The 21,040-nt window shown below is 44.9% G+C and overlaps 1 protein-coding gene across 1 annotated transcript in view; it reads left to right on the forward strand.

Moving 5' to 3' along the window:
• The first annotated feature begins 15,569 nt into the window (after positions 1-15,569).
• The window catches only part of PLCL2 (phospholipase C like 2), a 218,793-nt gene continuing 213,322 nt past the window's right edge, over positions 15,570-21,040 (forward strand). The window contains exons 1-2 of the mRNA XM_040432899.1: positions 15,570-15,680; positions 17,193-17,624. Of these exons, the coding sequence (XP_040288833.1) occupies positions 17,337-17,624 (288 nt within the window). The 5' untranslated portion in view covers positions 15,570-15,680; positions 17,193-17,336. The remainder of the gene's footprint in view (positions 15,681-17,192; positions 17,625-21,040) is intronic.

Consider the following 21,040-nt stretch of genomic DNA (forward strand, 5'->3'; position numbering starts at 1 on the left):
CTGTACTGTGATATCACTGTATGCATTACCCCTGTACTGTGATATCACTGTATGCATTACCCCTGTACTGTGATATCACTGTATGCATTACCCCTGTACTGTGATATCACTGTATGCATTACCCCTGTACTGTGATATCACTGTATGCATTACCCCTGTACTGTGATATCACTGTATGCTTTACCCCTGTACTGTGATATCACTGTATGCATTACCCCTGTACTGTGATATCACTGTATGCATTACCCCTGTACTGTGATATCACTGTATGCATTACCCCTGTACTGTGATATCACTGTATGCATTACCCCTGTACTGTGATATCACTGTATGCATTACCCCTGTACTGTGATATCACTGTATGCATTACCCCTGTACTGTGATATCACTGTATGCATTACCCCTGTACTGTGACATCACTGTATGCATTACCCCTGTACTGTGATATCACTGTATGCATTACCCCTGTACTGTGATATCACTGTATGCATTACCCCTGTACTGTGATATCACTGTATGCTTTACCCCTGTACTGTGATATCACTGTATGCATTACCCCTGTACTGTGATATCACTGTATGCATTACCCCTGTACTGTGATATCACTGTATGCATTACCCCTGTACTGTGATATCACTGTATGCATTACCCCTGTACTGTGATATCACTGTATGCATTACCCCTGTACTGTGATATCACTGTATGCATTACCCCTGTACTGTGATATCACTGTATGCATTACCCCTGTACTGTGATATCACTGTATGCATTACCCCTGTACTGTGATATCACTGTATGCATTACCCCTGTACTGTGATATCACTGTATGCATTACCCCTGTACTGTGATATCACTGTATGCTTTACCCCTGTACTGTGATATCACTGTATGCATTACCCCTGTACTGTGATATCACTGTATGCATTACCCCTGTACTGTGATATCACTGTATGCATTACCCCTGTACTGTGATATCACTGTATGCATTACCCCTGTACTGTGATATCACTGTATGCTTTACCCCTGTACTGTGATATCACTGTATGCATTACCCCGGTACTGTGATCTCACTGTATGCAATACCCCTGTACTGTGACATCATTGTATGCTTTATCCCTGTACTGTGATATCACTGTATGCATTACCGCTGTACTGTGATATCACTGTATGCATTACCCCTGTACTGTGATATCACTGTATGCTTTACCCCTGTACTGTGATATCACTGTGTGCATTACCCCTGTACTGTGATATCACTGTATGCATTACCCCTGTACTGTGACATCACTGTATGCATTACCCCTGTACTGTGATATCACTGTATGCTTTATCCCTGTACTGTGATATCACTATATGCATTACCCCTGTACTGTGATATCACTGTATGCATTACCCCTGTACTGTGATATCACTGTATGCATTACCCCTGTACTGTGATATCACTGTATGCATTACCCCTGTACTGTGATATCACTGTATGCATTACCCCTGTACTGTGATATCACTGTATGCTTTACCCCTGTACTGTGATATCACTGTATGCATTACCCCTGTACTGTGATATCACTGTATGCATTACCCCTGTACTGTGATATCACTGTATGCATTACCCCTGTACTGTGATATCACTGTATGCATTACCCCTGTACTGTGATATCACTGTATGCATTACCCCTGTACTGTGATATCACTGTATGCATTACCCCTGTACTGTGATATCACTGTATGCATTACCCCTGTACTGTGATATCACTGTATGCATTACCCCTGTACTGTGATATCACTGTATGCATTACCCCTGTACTGTGATATCACTGTATGCATTACCCCTGTACTGTGATATCACTGTATGCTTTACCCCTGTACTGTGATATCACTGTATGCATTACCCCTGTACTGTGATATCACTGTATGCATTACCCCTGTACTGTGATATCACTGTATGCATTACCCCTGTACTGTGATATCACTGTATGCATTACCCCTGTACTGTGATATCACTGTATGCTTTACCCCTGTACTGTGATATCACTGTATGCATTACCCCGGTACTGTGATCTCACTGTATGCATTACCCCTGTACTGTGACATCATTGTATGCTTTATCCCTGTACTGTGATATCACTGTATGCATTACCGCTGTACTGTGATATCACTGTATGCATTACCCCTGTACTGTGATATCACTGTATGCTTTACCCCTGTACTGTGATATCACTGTGTGCATTACCCCTGTACTGTGATATCACTGTATGCATTACCCCTGTACTGTGACATCACTGTATGCATTACCCCTGTACTGTGATATCACTGTATGCTTTATCCCTGTACTGTGATATCACTATATGCATTACCCCTGTACTGTGATATCACTGTATGCATTACCCCTGTACTGTGATATCACTGTATGCATTACCCCTGTACTGTGATATCACTGTATGCTTTACCCCTGTACTGTGATATCACTGTATGCATTAACCCTGTACTGTGATATCACTGTATGCATTACCCCTGTACTGTGATATCACTGTATGCATTACCCCTGTACTGTGATATCACTGTATGCTTTATCCCTGTACTGTGACATCACTGTATGCATTAACCCTGTACTGTGATATCACTGTATGCATTACCCCTGTACTGTGATATCACTGTATGCATTACCCCTGTACTGTGATATCACTGTATGCTTTACCCCTGTACTGTGATATCACTGTATGCATTACCCCTGTACTGTGATATCACTGTATACATTACCCCTGTACTGTGACATCACTGTATGCATTACCCCTGTACTGTGACATCACTGTATGCATTACCCCTGTACTGTGATATCACTGTATGCATTACCCCTGTACTGTGATATCACTGTATGCATTACCCCTGTACTGTGATATCACTGTATGCATTACCCCTGTACTGTGATATCACTGTATGCATTACCCCTGTACTGTGACATCACTGTATGCATTACCCCTGTACTGTGATATCACTGTATGCATTACCCCTGTACTGTGATATCACTGTATGCATTACCCCTGTACTGTGATATCACTGTATGCATTACCCCTGTACTGTGACATCACTGTATGCATTACCCCTGTACTGTGATATCACTGTATGCATTACCCCTGTACTGTGATATCACTGTATGCATTACCCCTGTACTGTGATATCACTGTATGCATTACCCCTGTACTGTGATATCACTGTATGCATTACCCCTGTACTGTGATATCACTGTATGCATTACCCCAGTACTGTGATCTCACTGTATGCTTTATCCCTGTACTGTGACATCACTGTATGCATTACCCCTGTACTGTGATATCACTGTATGCATTACCCCTGTACTGTGATATCACTGTATGCATTACCCCTGTACTGTGATATCACTGTATGCATTACCCCTGTACTGTGATATCACTGTATGCATTACCCCTGTACTGTGATATCACTGTATGCTTTACCCCTGTACTGTGATATCACTGTATGCATTACCCCTGTACTGTGATATCACTGTATGCATTACCCCTGTACTGTGACATCACTGTATGCATTACCCCTGTACTGTGACATCACTGTATGCATTACCCCTGTACTGTGATATCACTGTATGCATTACCCCTGTACTGTGATATCACTGTATGCATTACCCCTGTACTGTGATATCACTGTATGCATTACCCCTGTACTGTGATATCACTGTATGCATTACCCCTGTACTGTGATATCACTGTATGCATTACCCCTGTACTGTGACATCACTGTATGCATTACCCCTGTACTGTGATATCACTGTATGCATTACCCCTGTACTGTGATATCACTGTATGCATTACCCCTGTACTGTGATATCACTGTATGCATTACCCCTGTACTGTGATATCACTGTATGCATTACCCCTGTACTGTGATATCACTGTATGCATTACCCCTGTACTGTGATATCACTGTATGCATTACCCCTGTACTGTGATATCACTGTATGCTTTATCCCTGTACTGTGACATCACTGTATGCATTACCCCTGTACTGTGATATCACTGTATGCTTTATCCCTGTACTGTGACATCACTGTATGCATTACCCCTGTACTGTGATATCACTGTATGCATTACCCCTGTACTGTGATATCACTGTATGCATTACCCCTGTACTGTGATATCACTGTATGCATTACCCCTGTACTGTGATATCACTGTATGCATTACCCCTGTACTGTGATATCACTGTATGCATTACCCCTGTACTGTGATATCACTGTATGCATTACCCCTGTACTGTGATATCACTGTATGCATTACCCCTGTACTGTGATATCACTGTATGCTTTATCCCTGTACTGTGATATCACTGTATGCATTACCCCTGTACTGTGATATCACTGTATGCATTACCCCTGTACTGTGATATCACTGTATGCAATACCCCTGTACTGTGATATCACTGTATGCATTACCCCTGTACTGTGACATCACTGTATGCATTACCCCTGTACTGTGATATCACTGTATGCATTACCCCTGTACTATGACATCACTGTATGCTTTATCCTTGTACTGTGACATCACTGTATCCATTAACCCTGTACTGTGACATCACTGTATGCATTACCCCTGTACTGTGACATCACTGTATCCATTATCCTTGTACTCTGACCTCACTGTATGCATTACCCCTGTACTGTGATATCACTGTATGCTTTATCCCTGTACTGTGATATCACTGTATGCATTACCCCTGTACTGTGATATCACTGTATGCATTACCCCTGTACTGTGATATCACTGTATGCATTACCCCTGTACTCTGACCTCACTGTATGCATTACCCCTGTACTGTGATATCACTGTATGCATTACCCCTGTACTGTGATATCACTGTATGCATTACCCCAGTACTGTGATATCACTGTATGCATTACCCCTGTACTGTGACATCACTGTATGCATTACCCCTGTACTGTGATATCACTGTATGCATTACCCCTGTACTGTGATATCACTGTAGGCTTTACCCCTGTACTGTGATATCACTGTATGCATTACCCCTGTACTGTGATATCACTGTATGCATTACCCCTGTACTGTGATATCACTGTATGCATTACCCCTGTACTGTGATATCACTGTATGCATTATCCTTGTACTCTGACCTCACTGTATGCATTACCCCTGTACTGTGATATCACTGTATGCATTACCCCTGTACTGTGATATCACTGTATGCATTACCCCTGTACTGTGATATCACTGTATGCATTACCCCTGTACTGTGATATCACTGTATGCTTTATCCCTGTACTGTGATATCACTGTATGCATTACCCCTGTACTGTGATATCACTGTATGCATTACCCCTGTACTGTGATATCACTGTATGCATTACCCCTGTACTCTGACCTCACTGTATGCATTACCCCTGTACTGTGATATTACTGTATGCATTACCCCTGTACTGTGATATCACTGTATGCATTACCCCTGTACTGTGACATCACTGTATGCATTACCCCTGTACTGTGACATCACTGTATGCATTACCCCTGTACTGTGATATCACTGTATGCATTACCCCTGTACTGTGATATCACTGTATGCATTACCCCTGTACTGTGATATCACTGTATGCATTACCCCTGTACTGTGATATCACTGTATGCATTACCCCTGTACTCTGACCTCACTGTATGCATTACCCCTGTACTGTGATATCACTGTATGCATTACCCCTGTACTGTGATATCACTGTATGCATTACCCCTGTACTGTGATATCACTGTATGCATTACCCCTGTACTGTGATATCACTGTATGCTCTATCCTTGTACTGTGATATCACTGCATGCATTAACCCTGTACTGTGACATCACTCTATTATCCCTGTACTCTGACCTCACTGTGCACTTTAATTACTGTATAATCACTGTAAGCATTTTCTTTGTACTGTAACTGGCTGCAGAGGGAGGGTATGTAGGGCTGGAGAGGATGGGAGTGGTGTCTGCCGCAATGAGGGTGGTCGCAGTCCTCATGGTGGCTAATCCCAGTGCTCTACCTAGGCCGGGCCGGCAGTGAATGGAGGGGCACAACCCTTCTTCCCCTTGGGGCGCACCCTGCACTCTGGGGATCTCCTGCCAGGTGGTGGCTGGGGTATAAACATCTTCGGGGGGTATTTTTTTTAATGATTGCATTTTACTCATTTTGGGCTAAAAATATTTTTATCAAAAATGTTCATCTGTTTTTGAAAAACAGGGGTTAAATATCTGTTTGCAGAGTATCATAGCTGACAGCTCATATGAAGCCTTATCTCTGATGTTCTGACTTCATAAACACTTATTTAAGCCATATTCTTATCAGTTTGATGAGTTTAACTATAATGAATGTTTATGATGTCAGGAGATTGGAGATAAGAGCTCCACATGAGCCATCAGCTGTGATACTCTGTAAACAGGCTGATTTTTAACCCCTGTACCTCCGAAACAGCTTAATAAAAAAATAATAATAAAGACCAATAAAAAAAAAATGATTTTAGCCCAAAATGAGTACAATGCAATTATAAAAAAATAATTGCCCAGTAGGTGTTCATAGCCAACGGATAGCAGGGGGCAACCAGAACAGGAGCCCAGGGTTGGGATGTGGAAAGAAATGACCAAGCTTATAATACATAAAGTCTCTCTTTACTGAATAGATGATAGGGGTTGTAGTACACATACAAGCAGAAAGCCCAGTGCTCAGGTATTACACACAGTAAATAAATATATAAAAAGCTTTAGTACGTTGCCTCTGATGTCAGCGTGCCAGGTCCAAATATTGGGTACAGTTCTCATACAAGAGTTGCGTTTTTGGTTGGACCAAACACATGTTGGTTGCACAACACATGTAGCCCTAGCCTTGGGGGGTCCCTGCACAGTCTACCACTGCAGCGGGTGCCTCCCCCAGGGCCATTTAAGAGTAAAAAGAATACTTGTTTTTTGTGACGCCAGTTAGGCTGGGTTCACACGGGCGTTGCGGGAACAGATGCGGGTGCGTTGTGGGAAAATGCGCGATTGCAAAGCGTTTTAATGCGTTTTGCACGCGCGTGAGAAAAATCAGCATGTTTGGTACCCAGACCCGAACCCGGACTTCTTCACAGAAGTTTGGGTTTGGGATCGGTGTTGTGTAGATTTTATTATTTTCCGTTATAACATGGTTATAATACAGAATACTAAGCAAATTAGGGATGGTGGGGTTAAAAAAAAAAGAAAAATAATTAAACTCACCTCATCCACTTGTTTATGCAGCTCGACTTGTCTTCTTTCTTCTTCTTTGAGGACCTGGGAGTAAAAAGGACCTTTGGTGACGTCACTACACTCATTACATGGTCCATCACCATGGTGATGGACCATGTGATGAGCGCAGTGATGTCACCAAAGGTCCTTTTCCTCCCAGGTCCTCAAAGAAGAAGAATGATAGGGGCTTGGCCTGAATAGGCTTTGCACCTCATGGTGCCATTGAAACATAGGTTGCTATGGACTGGGTTTTCTGCCTTTTCTCCCCTTGTCTGTTCCCTTGTGTTTCTGTTTATTTCCCTCAGGTGAAGTAAGCCAGCTGGATACCGGGCAGCTTCTGGATTGGTCAGAGTGGCTGAAGGGTCAGTGTTTACTATTGGTTAATCAGTTGCTGTCCGGTTGCTGGGCCTTGTTCTATTTTTATCTAGGTCCTGGATTGGTTTGTGGAGCGGTTCGGCGGGAATTCCACCTATTTAAGAAGGTGTCGTACCTGTGAAGATCAGTCGCCGTGTCAAGAACAGTGAAGAGGCTTGTCCACGTCGGTTGAAGAGGTCCAGCGGCAGCGGCAGCGGAGTTCGGGGTCGGCGGTGAAGAAGGAGCTTCGGTGGGTCGGCATCTGGAAGGAAAGCGGCAGTGAAGCGGCGCCTGAAGCGGAGCAGTGTGCGGGGTTGTCTGCCTTAGCAGCGGCGCCTGAAGCAAAGAAGTCCGGCTTGTGAAGGGGAACCATCGGCTGACAATGGACCCTAGCAGTACTGAAGCTCTCCTCGGCCACATTCGCAATAGAGCTCTTACCTGTGGCGGCGACGAGTGGCTGCGCAGGTTGTTGGCCGGGGAGGTGCTGATGTCTCAGGGTGCCGGCGTTCAGCGGAGCGAAAGAATCGGGTCTGCGCATGCGCCGGAAGAGGCGGAGCCAAGTTTTCGTCACGAAGAAGCGGCCGGAAGATCGTCATCACCAGTTGCCAACCAGGAAGTGGATGCTTCTGCTGGAGAGCTGCCGGTGGCCACCGCAACAAGGAGCTCAAGCAGGAAGAAGAGACCCAGGAGGACCTATTCGCCGCAGAGGACAAGCAACCAGGGCAGGCACCAGCAGTCTCCTCCCAGGCCGGCGGTCTCGCAGCCTGGTTTAGAGGGGATAGCTGTGTTGCCGCCTGAAGACCCGATCCAGCCTCCCAGGGGTGAGATATCAGACAGGCAGTCATCGCTGTCTGTTAACCCTAACATGTCTTTTTTACAGGATTTGGCTGCAATGTTTTCAGATCTAGCTAAGGGTAATAGAGTTAGAGCAATGCAGCCAGTGGAGTCGCCATCGGTGGCTTGGACGGATCCCCCTTTGCCAGCGGCTAGTTTTGCTTCTGGCGGAGGGGGTCCGGTTTTTGAAAATGCAATAGGGGTTAACGAAGCTTGCTTAAAAGAAGCACTGTCGTGTGAGGCTTCTCCTCTGGGGTTTCATTTGTCAAATGTTGTAAAAGAAAAAATTTGGCGTCGGGAGTATGTAGATATTTTATCTTTACTGCCGTCAGCCAAAGAGGTCTTTAAAGCAGAGAAAAAGACGGATGAAAAATCAGATGAGGATAGGCGAAGAGGTATTGTTAAATCCTTTAACAATTGGTTACAGGCTTTTTCAATTTACGCTTCTATTTTAGTTTCTAAATATCCGCAGCTGGGAGTAGGTTTGTTTCAGCATATTGATACTATTTTGGAAGCTTATCGTAATTTCGGTGGGCTTTCATGGTTTCTTTATGATGAAACTTTCAGGCAAAAGCTAGCGGTACATCCAAGTCTAAAATGGGGTAACAAGGATGTGGGGTTATGGTTAAGTTTGATGCTACCGCAAAGGTCGGTTGCAATTAATAGGCAGCAGGTGGTAAGTTCACAGAATTCTTTTAGGAAGGGCTTATGTTTTGCCTTTAATGAGTCGGCGTGCAAATGGTTAAGTTCATGCAGGTATAGACATGAATGTTCCATTTGTGCGGGCCCACATCCAATGTTTAGATGTTTTAAAAGGCCCTTTGGATCTCAGCAGGTTAGCAATAGCCGGGAGTATTCAAAAGGCGCGGACTCCAGTGAGGTTGCAAAACATGCTGCCATGGCTAGAAATGTACCCAAACAGGGAGAAGGCCGAGTTGCTAATTAAAGGTTTTTCAGTTGGTTTTTTCGTTCCTAGTTTTAAAGGGCCAGGTTGTTTGTTAAGTGAGAATTTGAATTCAGTTTCTGCAAATATAGGTATTGTTAGAGAGAAAATTGAGAAAGAAGTGTTAGCAGGCAGAGTGGCAGGCCCTTTTGTTGATCCCCCTTTTGAAGATTTTCGTGTTTCCCCTCTAGGTTTAGTGCCTAAGAAAGCCAGTAATGAGTTTAGAGTCATTCATCATTTATCTTTTCCTGAAAAATTTTCATTGAATGATGAAATTGATGATAATTTGTGTTCAGTATCCTACAGTTCTTTTGATGATGCTATAAAATTATTAAATTCATTTGGTAAGAATTGTTTAGTAGCAAAGGCTGACATTAAATCTGCTTTTCGCTTATTACCAGTATGCCCTGAGGGTTTTAATTCTTTAGGTTTTAAATTTGATGAGAGATTTTACTATGATATGTGTTTGCCCATGGGTTTTTCTTTGTCATGTTCTTATTTTGAATCATTTTCTTCATTTATTCATTGGGTGTGCATGTATAATGTTAAAGTTGGCGGTTTGTTACATTATTTAGACGACTTTTTGTTTATTGGTCCTGCAGGTTCTGAAGTTTGTTCTGGTTTGTTAAGTCGTTTTTATGACGTTTGTAGGTGTTTTGGTGTTCCATTAGCAGAAGAGAAGACTGTTTTACCCTGCTGTTATATTGAGTTTTTAGGCATAGCTATTGACACTGTTAGAATGGAGTTTAGGTTACCAGGGGAGAAAATTGATAGGTTATTGTTATTAATTAAGAAAATGTTGTTTTCAAAAAAGACGACGTTAAAGGATTTGCAAAGTTTATTGGGATTGTTTGCTTTTGCGTCTAGAGTAATCCCTGTTGGTAGGATTTTTTCTAGGAGATTGTATATGGCTACGAGTGGCCTGAAGTCTCCAGGAGCTCATGTTCGTTTGAATAAAGAACTTAAAGATGACCTTAGAGTTTGGGAGGAATTTTTGGTTAATTTTAATGGAGCTAGTATCTGGCAGGGTGATTTCGTGGAGGCAGCGGATTTGAGGCTGTTTACTGACGCATCAGGTTCTTGGGGTTATGGGGCTTTTCTAGATGGTCAGTGGTCAGCGGGGTCGTGGCCTGAGTCATGGAGATCTGCTGGGCTTACAAAAAATTTAGTTTTGTTAGAGTTATTTCCAGTGGTTGTGTCCTTGATAATTTGGGGTTGTGAGTCGGCTAACAAGAGGGTTTTATTACATACTGATAATAAGGGTGTGTTGTTTGCGGTAAATTGTCTTTCTTCTAATAATAAATTAGTAGTTAAGTTGTTACAAGTTTTGGTTAGATGTTGCCTTGCCAGAAATATCTGGTTGAAGGCTAAGTATTTACCAAGTAAAGAAAATGTTATAGCAGATTCTCTCTCTCGTGCACAGTGGAAGGAATTTCAAGCCCTGGTTCCAGACGCGAGGAAAGAAGGCACCCCTTGTCCGGCCTACTTGTGGGAAATAATTTGGCATTGATGAGTGAGCTTATTCGGAATTCGTTGGCACCCAATACATGGAGTGGGTATGATTTAGCCTGGAATAAATGGTTGGTTTTTTGTAATGATAGGAATTTAGGGGTTTTTGAAGGGGATATAGGTTCAGTGTTAGATTTTAGCTGTAGTTTAGTTAGGCTGGGTTTGGGTTTTTCTGCTATTCAGAAGACTTTGGCTGGTATATCGTTTTTCTTTAAGTTAGCAGGTCTTGCTCCAATTAATAGTTCATTTATTGTGAAGCAGCTGTTGAAGGGTATTCGAAAAGATAAGTTTGTAGCTGATACACGTAGGCCAGTTACTTTTGAGTTGTTAGGGAGGTTAGTGTCTGTTTTAAATCAAGTGGCGTCTTCGTTTTTTGAGTTTCGGTTGTTTAAGGTGGCGTTTGTGTTAGCATTTTTTGGTGCTTTTAGGTTGAGTGAGTTAGTTGCAGCAAATACTAGGTCGGTATCTCAGTTATGTTTGTCGGATGTTAGGTTAAGTGTTGATTCGGTTTTAATCTCAGTTGTTAAGTCAAAAACAGACCAGTTAGGGAAGGGTTTTGTTATTTCTTTGAATAAGTTGGGAAATGCTGAAGTTTGTCCCGTCCAGGCAGTTAAAGAATTTCTAACGGTTCGCCCAGTTGGCAGTTGTTCTTTTTTGGTGCATGAGAATGGTTCTTCTTTATCTAAATTTCAGTTCAATGCAGTTTTTAAGAAATGTTTATGTTTGTTGGGTTTAGGTTCAGAGCGTTATTCTTCCCATTCCTTTCGTATTGGGGCAGCTACAGAAGCTTCTAGGTTGGGTTTAGATAAAGCTCTGATAAAAAGAATTGGTAGGTGGGAGTCTGACTGTTATAGATCATATGTTAGACCTAATTTAGTGTGATGATTATAATTCTTTTTCAGATTCTGAGGAGATTAGAGTTTGGATTATGGGACATTCGTTCATTTTCTGGGCCGAAAGGAGATCTTCGGTTCGTAATTATTCCCAACAAGTATTTTTTAATATTCCATCTGTGTGTTTATATTGGTTTGGTTTTAGAGGTATGAAATGGAGGCAGGTAGTCCCGATCCTAAAAGGGGAATTACAGTCTCACCTTCCTCCTCAGGTAATTATTTTTCATGTAGGTGGGAATGATTTAGGTAGAAATAAAACATTAGATTTATTAGCGGAAATAAAAAAAGATTTAGTGTATATTAGTCAGCTTATCCCGGGGGTGGTATTGATATTTTCAGAGATTATCCCTCGTTTTGTATGGAATAATCCTCAGCTCAGATTTTTAGAAAAGATTCGTAAGAGGATAAATAGAGGTTTAGAGAAATTTATGCCAGTTGTAAATGGCTGGTCTCATCGTCATTTGGAGCTGGAGGGGTCAATTCGGGGGTTATATCGAGAGGATTTGGTTCACCTCTCGGATATTGGTTTAGATATTTTTATCAATGGATTACAGGTAATGATTGAAAGGGCTGCGGTTTTATTGGTGGGGGGGGCAAGTGCGGATGATTCCTCACTTGCCTGTTGGGGTTAGTCGCTCAGAATTCTGGGTGGATTTAAATTAATTCAGTAAATGGACTTTAATTTTATTAATATGGTTTTATACTGGTTTAAAATGGTTGAGTTATGTAACCCCCAATAATTTAATAAAGACCGCGGCCTTTTCATCCATTTGAAGTTCCTGTGTTTTTATTATTTATTATTACAGCCTTATGTTGGTAAGGGTATATGACTTTAAGGTTATTGTTGAATATGGCACCATGATAGGGGCTTGGCCTGAATAGGCTTTGCACCTCATGGTGCCATTGAAACATAGGTTGCTATGGACTGGGTTTTCTGCCTTTTCTCCCCTTGTCTGTTCCCTTGTGTTTCTGTTTATTTCCCTCAGGTGAAGTAAGCCAGCTGGATACCGGGCAGCTTCTGGATTGGTCAGAGTGGCTGAAGGGTCAGTGTTTACTATTGGTTAATCAGTTGCTGTCCGGTTGCTGGGCCTTGTTCTATTTTTATCTAGGTCCTGGATTGGTTTGTGGAGCGGTTCGGCGGGAATTCCACCTATTTAAGAAGGTGTCGTACCTGTGAAGATCAGTCGCCGTGTCAAGAACAGTGAAGAGGCTTGTCCCGCCCGCCCTCCCTTGATTATTGTCGCGGTCTTTGTTTCTTTAAAGGGGGGGTTAGTCGCTCAGAATTCTGGGTGGATTTAAATTAATTCAGTAAATGGACTTTAATTTTATTAATATGGTTTTATACTGGTTTAAAATGGTTGAGTTATGTAACCCCCAATAATTTAATAAAGACCGCGGCCTTTTCATCCATTTGAAGTTCCTGTGTTTTTATTATTTATTATTACAGCCTTATGTTGGTAAGGGTATATGACTTTAAGGTTATTGTTGAATATGGCACCAAGAAGATGAGCCGGGCTGCGCGAGCAAGTGGATGAGGTGAGTTTAATTTTTTTAAATTTATTTTTTAACCCCACCATCCCTAATTTACTATGCATTCTGTATTAAGAATGCTATTATTTTCCCTTATAACCATGTTATAAGGGAAAATAATAAAGATCGAGTCCCCATCCCGATCGTCTCCTAGCAACCATGCGTGAAAATCGCACCGCATCCGCACTTGCTTGCGATTTTCACACAGCCCCATTCACCTCAATGGGGCCTGCGTTGCGTGAAAAACGCACAGTATAGAGCATGTTGCGATTTTCACGCAACGCACAAGTGATGCGTGAAAATTACCGCTTATGGGCACAGCCCCATAGAAATGAATGGGTCCGGATTCAGTGCGAGTGCAATGCGTTCACCTCACGCATTGCACCCGCACAGAATTCTCGCCCGTGTGAAAGGGGCCTTTCAATGAAGCAACAAGGGCACAGGGCCCCTTTTACTGATATGTTAGATGGTACCCAGATGTAGGAATGCCAGAGTGGTGTAGGGCAGCCTATAATGTCCCTTAAGGTGTTGTGCACTTGTCACGGTGCTTCTACCTGGATACGCTGGACCCTAGGCGTTGGCTCCGCAGCAAATAAAAAAGGGGGTTTTGTTGATGAAGGGGATGATTAAATAAATTGAGTCCAGACCTTGTGATGAAGTTGATAACACCTTTACTGTCAATAAACATTCCTCCAAACGATTTACAGGCTTTGTCTTGGTTTCCAGCAGGCCTTGGCATTAACTGTGGCAGGCAAACTCCTCTATGCTACATCAGTCGCTCTCTGACACTGCTGTGCTAACAGGGTAGCTGTAGAATTTAGCTTACTCTTGAGGCTGTACTAGGGTGGCCAAACGTCCGATTTTAGGCCAGACAGTCCGGTTTTCTGGCTCCCTGTCCTCCATCCGGCGCAGGTCCTGGACGGACACAGGGATGTCCACCCTTTCAGTAGCTCACGCTCAGACAGCAGCACGGCGCTGTCTGAGCGTGAGCTGCAGCAACTAAACTGAGGCTTCTCTCACCCCCAGTCACTAGAGCCGCAGATATGACTCCCTGTGGCTGACTGAGGGGGAGAGAAGCACCCCAGCTGCCCCCAGCTCACCTACCATTCAAAAAGTTCTTCCCTCTCCTCCCCCCTGTTTTTTTCCCAGCTGGCAATGGGGGACGTGTGGCTTCATGGAAGGGCGTGGGTTATCGGTTTGGGGGCGTGGCCGGGAGGTCCGACTTTCTGGGGTGAAGCCAGTGGCCACCCTAGGCTGTACTTAACTTGGTAGGCTGGTCTGTCTCTAGATTTGTCCAGGGAACTTTCTTCCTGGCTTCTGAAGCTCCAAGCTGTCGCCTCCAGGTCCAGCTGAGCTGAAGGTGCTCAAGCTGACCTAGGCAGGGCTTGTCCAGCAGGGACCGACCCCTGCTTCCTTCCCCTAGCAGGGAGTATTCTCAACTCTCCTCTCCCCTAGGAGGGGGTAAACTGAACAAACTCTTACTAGAACTCCACCCACACTGCAGAAAATGGGACACGCCCACCACACAACAGGTGGGGGGTTAGAATGGAAAGGAAGGTTCCATTCTATGTACCTGTAGCTCTGCCACCTGCTGGTGAACCAGGGACATTACACATTAACAGTTACAAAACAAGATTATGAATACACATTTTTGCAGGACCTGTAAATGAATACATAGGATGACACTCGGTTACCCACAGGAGATAGTGGCAGGGTGCAAAGGTGGTAATGCACCTCTGGGGGTTACACCACTAGCATCATTGATTGAGCAGTTCACAGGGACACCCCCCACCCCCAAGCGGTAACACCCAGGTGGACCTTTATTGCAAACTGCTAGCAATTCAGTAACCTACTTCTAATAGGAATAACAGAGGAACCGCACTACAAAAAGTCCGGAATTGTTATTACTTCATTAGGAGAGGTAACAGCGACAGCAGCTTACACACATTTTGTTCCCTGGGTAACCCTCGCCGAATTGTGATGAGGACTTCTATAACTGTTCACTTATTATGTCATTTTCCCTCAGGGGGTCGTGTGCACTGGCGGGTAACCAGGGAGTTGCTGAGCTGACTACAACCCTCACTCTCTTCTTCCTCCTCAGAGATGCAGCAAATCACCCAGAAATATCGCCGGGGCCGCAGGTGGGAGGTCCTAGCGCTGACAGGTGGGCGTGGCGACAAAGCTCACGGGTTTGTTCACTAACCAATTGGCTGGGGAGAGGCAGATTGATTGGCAGGGGAAGCCGCGCCCCCCGCGGGTGTTGTGGTTTCACCCCGGCAGTGCAGAGGCTGCTCAGGGTGCCGGTGGTAGCGGCTGCTGCTCCGGCCGGGGAGTCCTGGAATCGGGGTAAGTTCGGGGCGCTGCGGTACCCGGGAACCTGCATGCACTACTACTGACATGTACATCTCCATACGTGCCCGCTACTTCCATGTGTGATGGTGTAGCAGGCTTGCACACACGTATACGGCAGTATGCATGTGCCCGGCTTGTGTGGAGCTCATCAGGCGATGTGTGTGACAGTAGTCAGGATTACATACGTGCTGCTGCTGGCGGGTGACATCAGTGTGAGGTCTAGTGACACCTCCAGCATATGGTGTGTACACATCCCGGGGAGATGCAGCGGCAGCACACAAAGCCCGTACACTCATATAGTCGGAAGGGGAGACGCCTGGCTGAGCTGTGAGTGTGCTGTGTAGTGTCTGTGATGTAGTGGGTGAGCCCGGGGCTCCGTGTGCTGTGCTCTGTATATGTGCTGCTGTGTGCATGTGTGATCTATATGTATGTACTGTGTGATCTGTATGTATGTACTGTGTGATCTGTATGTATGTGCATGTGTGATCTGTATGCATGTGTGATCTGTATGTATGTACTGTGTGATCTATATGTATGTACTGTGTGATCTGTATGTACTGTGTGTACTGTGTGATCTGTCTGTATGTATGTACTGTGTGATCTGTATGTATGTACTGTGTGATCTATATGTATGTACTGTGTGATCTGTATGTACTGTGTGTACTGTGTGATCTGTATGTATGTACTGTGTGCATGTGTGATCTGTGTATATATATATATATATATATATATGCTATGTGCTCTGTACGTGTGTGATCTGTATATACGTACTGTCTGCATGTGTGATGTGTGAATAAATATACATGCACACTGTGTGATCTGTATATGTGCTGTGTGATCTGTATATATGCTCTGTACATGTTTGATGTTCTGTACATATGCTGCGTATGTGTGATATTCTGCATTTGTATATGTGCTATGTACATGCGTGATATTCTGTATATGTGCTGTGTATGTGTTTTGTCCTTTATATATGTGCAATGTACATGTGTGATCTGCATCACATACATGCGTGATGTTCTGTATGTGCTGTGTACATGTGTGTTGTTCTGTATATATGTGCAACGTACATGTGTGTTCTGTATGTAAAGCCTGCAGTCCAGTGACCTCGTGTCATGTGCATACAGGACGGGGACGTGGCCTTGTGTGCGTGTTTAGTGTATGTACAGTAGTTCAGAGGAGGATTCCCGGGGCTCAGTGTACATGTGCCGTGTGCATGTGTGTGACAGCTGCGGCTGACATTCTTCCGCTGCCTCCCGTGTATAGATGTGTCCATTTGTCACATCCCCGGAGGACGTCCACCGCCACACTCCGCACTGCATTAAACCTCTCCACAGAACCTAACCTTACCTCACCAGCTGATGAGATTTGCATTTTCGGTGTGCACTGATATGTAACCATTCATTAACGTGATGAATTAGGTTCCCGGCTTTCTAACTGAAAATGAAGGCATGTTTCCAGTAATTGCTTTTTCAATTATTAACACGGCTTGTTCCATCACTTCAGGTAACCGATGCTGAGGATCTCGTCTGTTCACACCTTACCCTTGATGACTCGGGTGCCGACATAAGGAGGGCATCGGGCGGCGGTTACAGCTGATCTTGAAGGAGTAAGAGTCCTTCCAGGAAAGACTCTGCTGCTGACAGCCTCATGGCAGAACCAGGCGGGGGAGGTGGAAGTGCTGGCGAGGGTAGCGTGCCCCTGCCGTTAGATACTGCAAACGGTAAATTACCTTTAACAACCAGCAATGGCGACAGAGGAAGTGGCGAGAGTAATGGAGGAAAGTGCCAAATTGAGAATACTTCTAGCAGCGGTGTGTCCAATGGAGATTGTGCCCGCACAGATAGCAGGGAGGACAGTGGGACTGCGCAGCCGGAGAGCCCTGGCAGTGACAAGGTGGACAAACAAGGATTGCCTCGGAGGAGCAGTATCATCAAGGTGAGGGGATTTTCTGTCCCAACATTTGCTGGTTGTTGCCCATCACCGGTTGTCAGCGTCATGTTTTACCCATAAATCAAATATCTGCATTATTAGACATTGCGAAGATCAGTATCCTGCTCTCTGAGTGACTACACGTTGATGCGTCAGAATTTTGCGTTCGCTCGTCCTTATCAAATGAGCTCCGCGGCCTTCTGGCAGCTCGCCAAGCACAGCACTGTGTATTTGATAGCGGCAGTGCTTGGTATCGCAGCTCAGTCCCATTCACTTGAGGGGACTGAGCTGTGCCTAGGCCATGTGACCGATGACTATAACGTCACTGGCCTAGGAGAGGCCTCTTCGGACAGCTGATCGGCGGGGGTGCCTGGAGTTGGACATGTCATGTTTTTGTCCAAAGTTAAACGTTTTTTTTTAAGATTCTGGGGGGTCTGACGCCTGACGATCAGTTATTAGACGATGTCACGGAACTCCGGGTAGTGCCGTGGCCCCTTCCTAGGCTAGTGTTGTCACATTCATTGGTCACATGACATTGGCCCAGCTCAGTCTTAGGGCTCGTTCACACGACTGTGTGAAGCCTGTGCCCGTGCTGTGGACCGCAAATTGCGGTCCGAAATGCACGGGCACCTTCCGTGGGGCAGGCGCATGGGGATCACAGACCCATTCACTTGAATGGGTCCGCGATCCCTCCGTTCCGCAAAAAGATAGAACATGCTCTATCTTTTTGCGGTGCGGAGGCACGGAACGGAACCCCAGAAAGCACTCTGTAGTGTTCCGTTCCGTGCTTCTGTTCCGCATCGCCGGATTTGCGGACCCATTGAAATGAATGGTTCCGCCTCCGTGATGCGGGATGACAACGGAACGGAGCCCGTGTATTGCGGATCCGCAAATGCGGTCCGCAATACGGGAACGCGACACCAACGGTCGTGTGAACGAGCCCTTATTCAAGCACAGCTGCTGACCAATGGACGGTGCTTGGTAGGCTGCGGCACTGGCCTCCTCAAACAGCTGAAAGTCAGGACAACCCTGGTCTGAAACTGCTGACCTATCGTGAGGATAGTTCATCAATATGAAAACCTCAGAAGACCCTCAAGACCCCTTTAATTGACGTGTCAGGGAAGATGCAAAGAAATATTGTATGGAGCTACTCATAGGTTGATGACCTAAAATGTAATAATATCTAATTATTAAAATGCTGGTCTACATGTTAGTAGGTGGACCTGGGCAGTGGGCACACAGTTGGGCTGCGGTCCATACGATGTAAAGTAGACCCACAGTGGTGCCCATAGCTTCTAAGTCATTGCTGGAGGGTTTTCAGCACGGTGCTCTTCAATGCTACTTTGTAATGTGCATGAGGTAGTTGCGTTGCATGGGAAGGTGGTCAAATGTGACTATGCAAACCCACCGGATCGTCCGTCCAGTAATTGCCCACGTGCATGTTTGTATTTTTCCAGTTTCTGTATGACAAGGTGTAAAGATAGAGCATTACAGTGCGCCATAGAAATGCAACCCAGCCAGGCTACACTAAAAATAATGAAACCTGCGTAGCCTAAAAGCGGTTTGGAGTCAGGTTTATGGAGCAGGGTGCCAAAAATCTGTCATGGCGTAAAGGAGGAAACAAACCGTGTACGGATTGTGGAATGTGCACCTTCCCATCTCCTAATGAAGTATGAAACGAATCAAGTTTGTCCATTTAAAGTAAACATTTCGTCCTTTTCTCGAGCGCAGGTGAGCGCTGTGGTTGACCAAAGACTCCCCAAATCATAAAATCTTGCGCAGGAAATGACCCTAAGATCATGTCCTCTTTAGGTTAATTGCAATTTGTTGGGCACCAGGCACATGGCTGTGACCTTATTTTGCTCCACAAAAAACAGATCCGCCAAATATGGATACCTTTTGTGTGCATCCCATCAGTAGAAATACCGCAGCTGTTTTCGTCCACAATGACAGTGTTCTGTAATTTACAGAATGGCCACACAGATCTGCAAAAAAAAAAAAAAAAAACGGGGTGAGAATGGCCCCATAGAAATGATGGGTCGGTGTGCTGAAAAAGAAGATGGCATACGGTTCTCCCATAGAAGTGAATGGAAAGTTCCATGCATGTGTGGGCACCTCTCCTTTCACAGCAGCTACATGTCTGGGGACTCAAGATAGGTGCGGGTCCCCGTCCCAGGGGTAGAACGTGCACCTTTGGCATCATTTTTTATGGCATAGAGTATTATAGAAAGAAACTAGTCGACCTTGTGCACGTCCTGATTTTGCCCAGGAGGACTCCTCCTCGCGGCTGGGAATCCTATTGTTTTACGTAGTTCATAGATCTGAAGTCTTAGGGCTCATAGTTTCTATCCACATCCAATCCATATTTTTTTCGGATCAGATGCGGACCCATTCACTTCCATGGGGTCGCATAAGATGTGGACAGCACACCGCTGTCCGTTTTAGTAAAGAATTGTATTCCCCATAATAGAAGGATTCTGCAGCATCCTCACTTATAACTCTGTGTTGTTGAGTTTCTCCGTTATTCCTACAGGGTGTTACCTCGTGTGGGGGGTGTCACAGCATAGTCTCACATTGCTCAATCAGCGCTGCCAGTGGCCCTTGTCAAAGGGGTGGGTCCCCACACAGTCTGAAGGGGCAACCAAACCACGCACATCTTTGGCAGTTAATGGCTGCACAAGTTTACCACAGAATCATTGGCTGCTGTGGGTGGCTATTGTCTTTGTAAGGACACACCCCTTTGGCAAGGGAAATAGTAACAACCAGTTTATAGGAGGAATAACAGAGGAATGGCACGGAAATTTGCCATAGAATTGTTATATCGTGGGGAATACAGGTATTCACTAAAACAGACATATCAGGACAGGTGATAGGTCCTCTTTAAAGTTGTATTCCCATCACATACTTTGGGGGCATACGCTAGGATATGCCCCCATTGTCTGATAGGTGCTGGTCCCACCGCTGAGACCTGCACCTACAACGAGAACGGAGCGGGGAGAGCTGTGGCTGGAGGACCCCGGATTTCCCGGTGTCCGTCCACCACCAAGCGCTGTACCCCGCTGCTCTTATAGAAGTGAATGGGAGTGCACCGCGCACGTGCGGCCCCTGCTCCCTTTCATTTCTATGGGGCGGAAGGTAATAGCCGAGCCAGCGCTCGGCTATTTTCGGCGGCCCCATAGAAATGAATGGAGGGCGGCTGCGCATGCGCAGTGCGCCCTCCGTTTATTTCCCTGCTTCGTTCTCATTGTAGCTGAGTTATCCATAGCAACCAATCAGATTCCAGCTTTCATATTTCTGTGCAGCTTTGGGAAATGAAAGGTGGGATCTGATTGGTTGCTATGGGCAACTCAGCCAGTTTTTCTTTACACCAATTTTGCTTCTCCCTCAATAATACTACTGGCAGGAACAGATTGTGGATTTTT

This window comes from Bufo bufo, chromosome 5 (assembly GCF_905171765.1).
Source record: "Bufo bufo chromosome 5, aBufBuf1.1, whole genome shotgun sequence".
In the NCBI taxonomy this organism is placed as follows: Eukaryota; Metazoa; Chordata; class Amphibia; order Anura; family Bufonidae; genus Bufo; species Bufo bufo.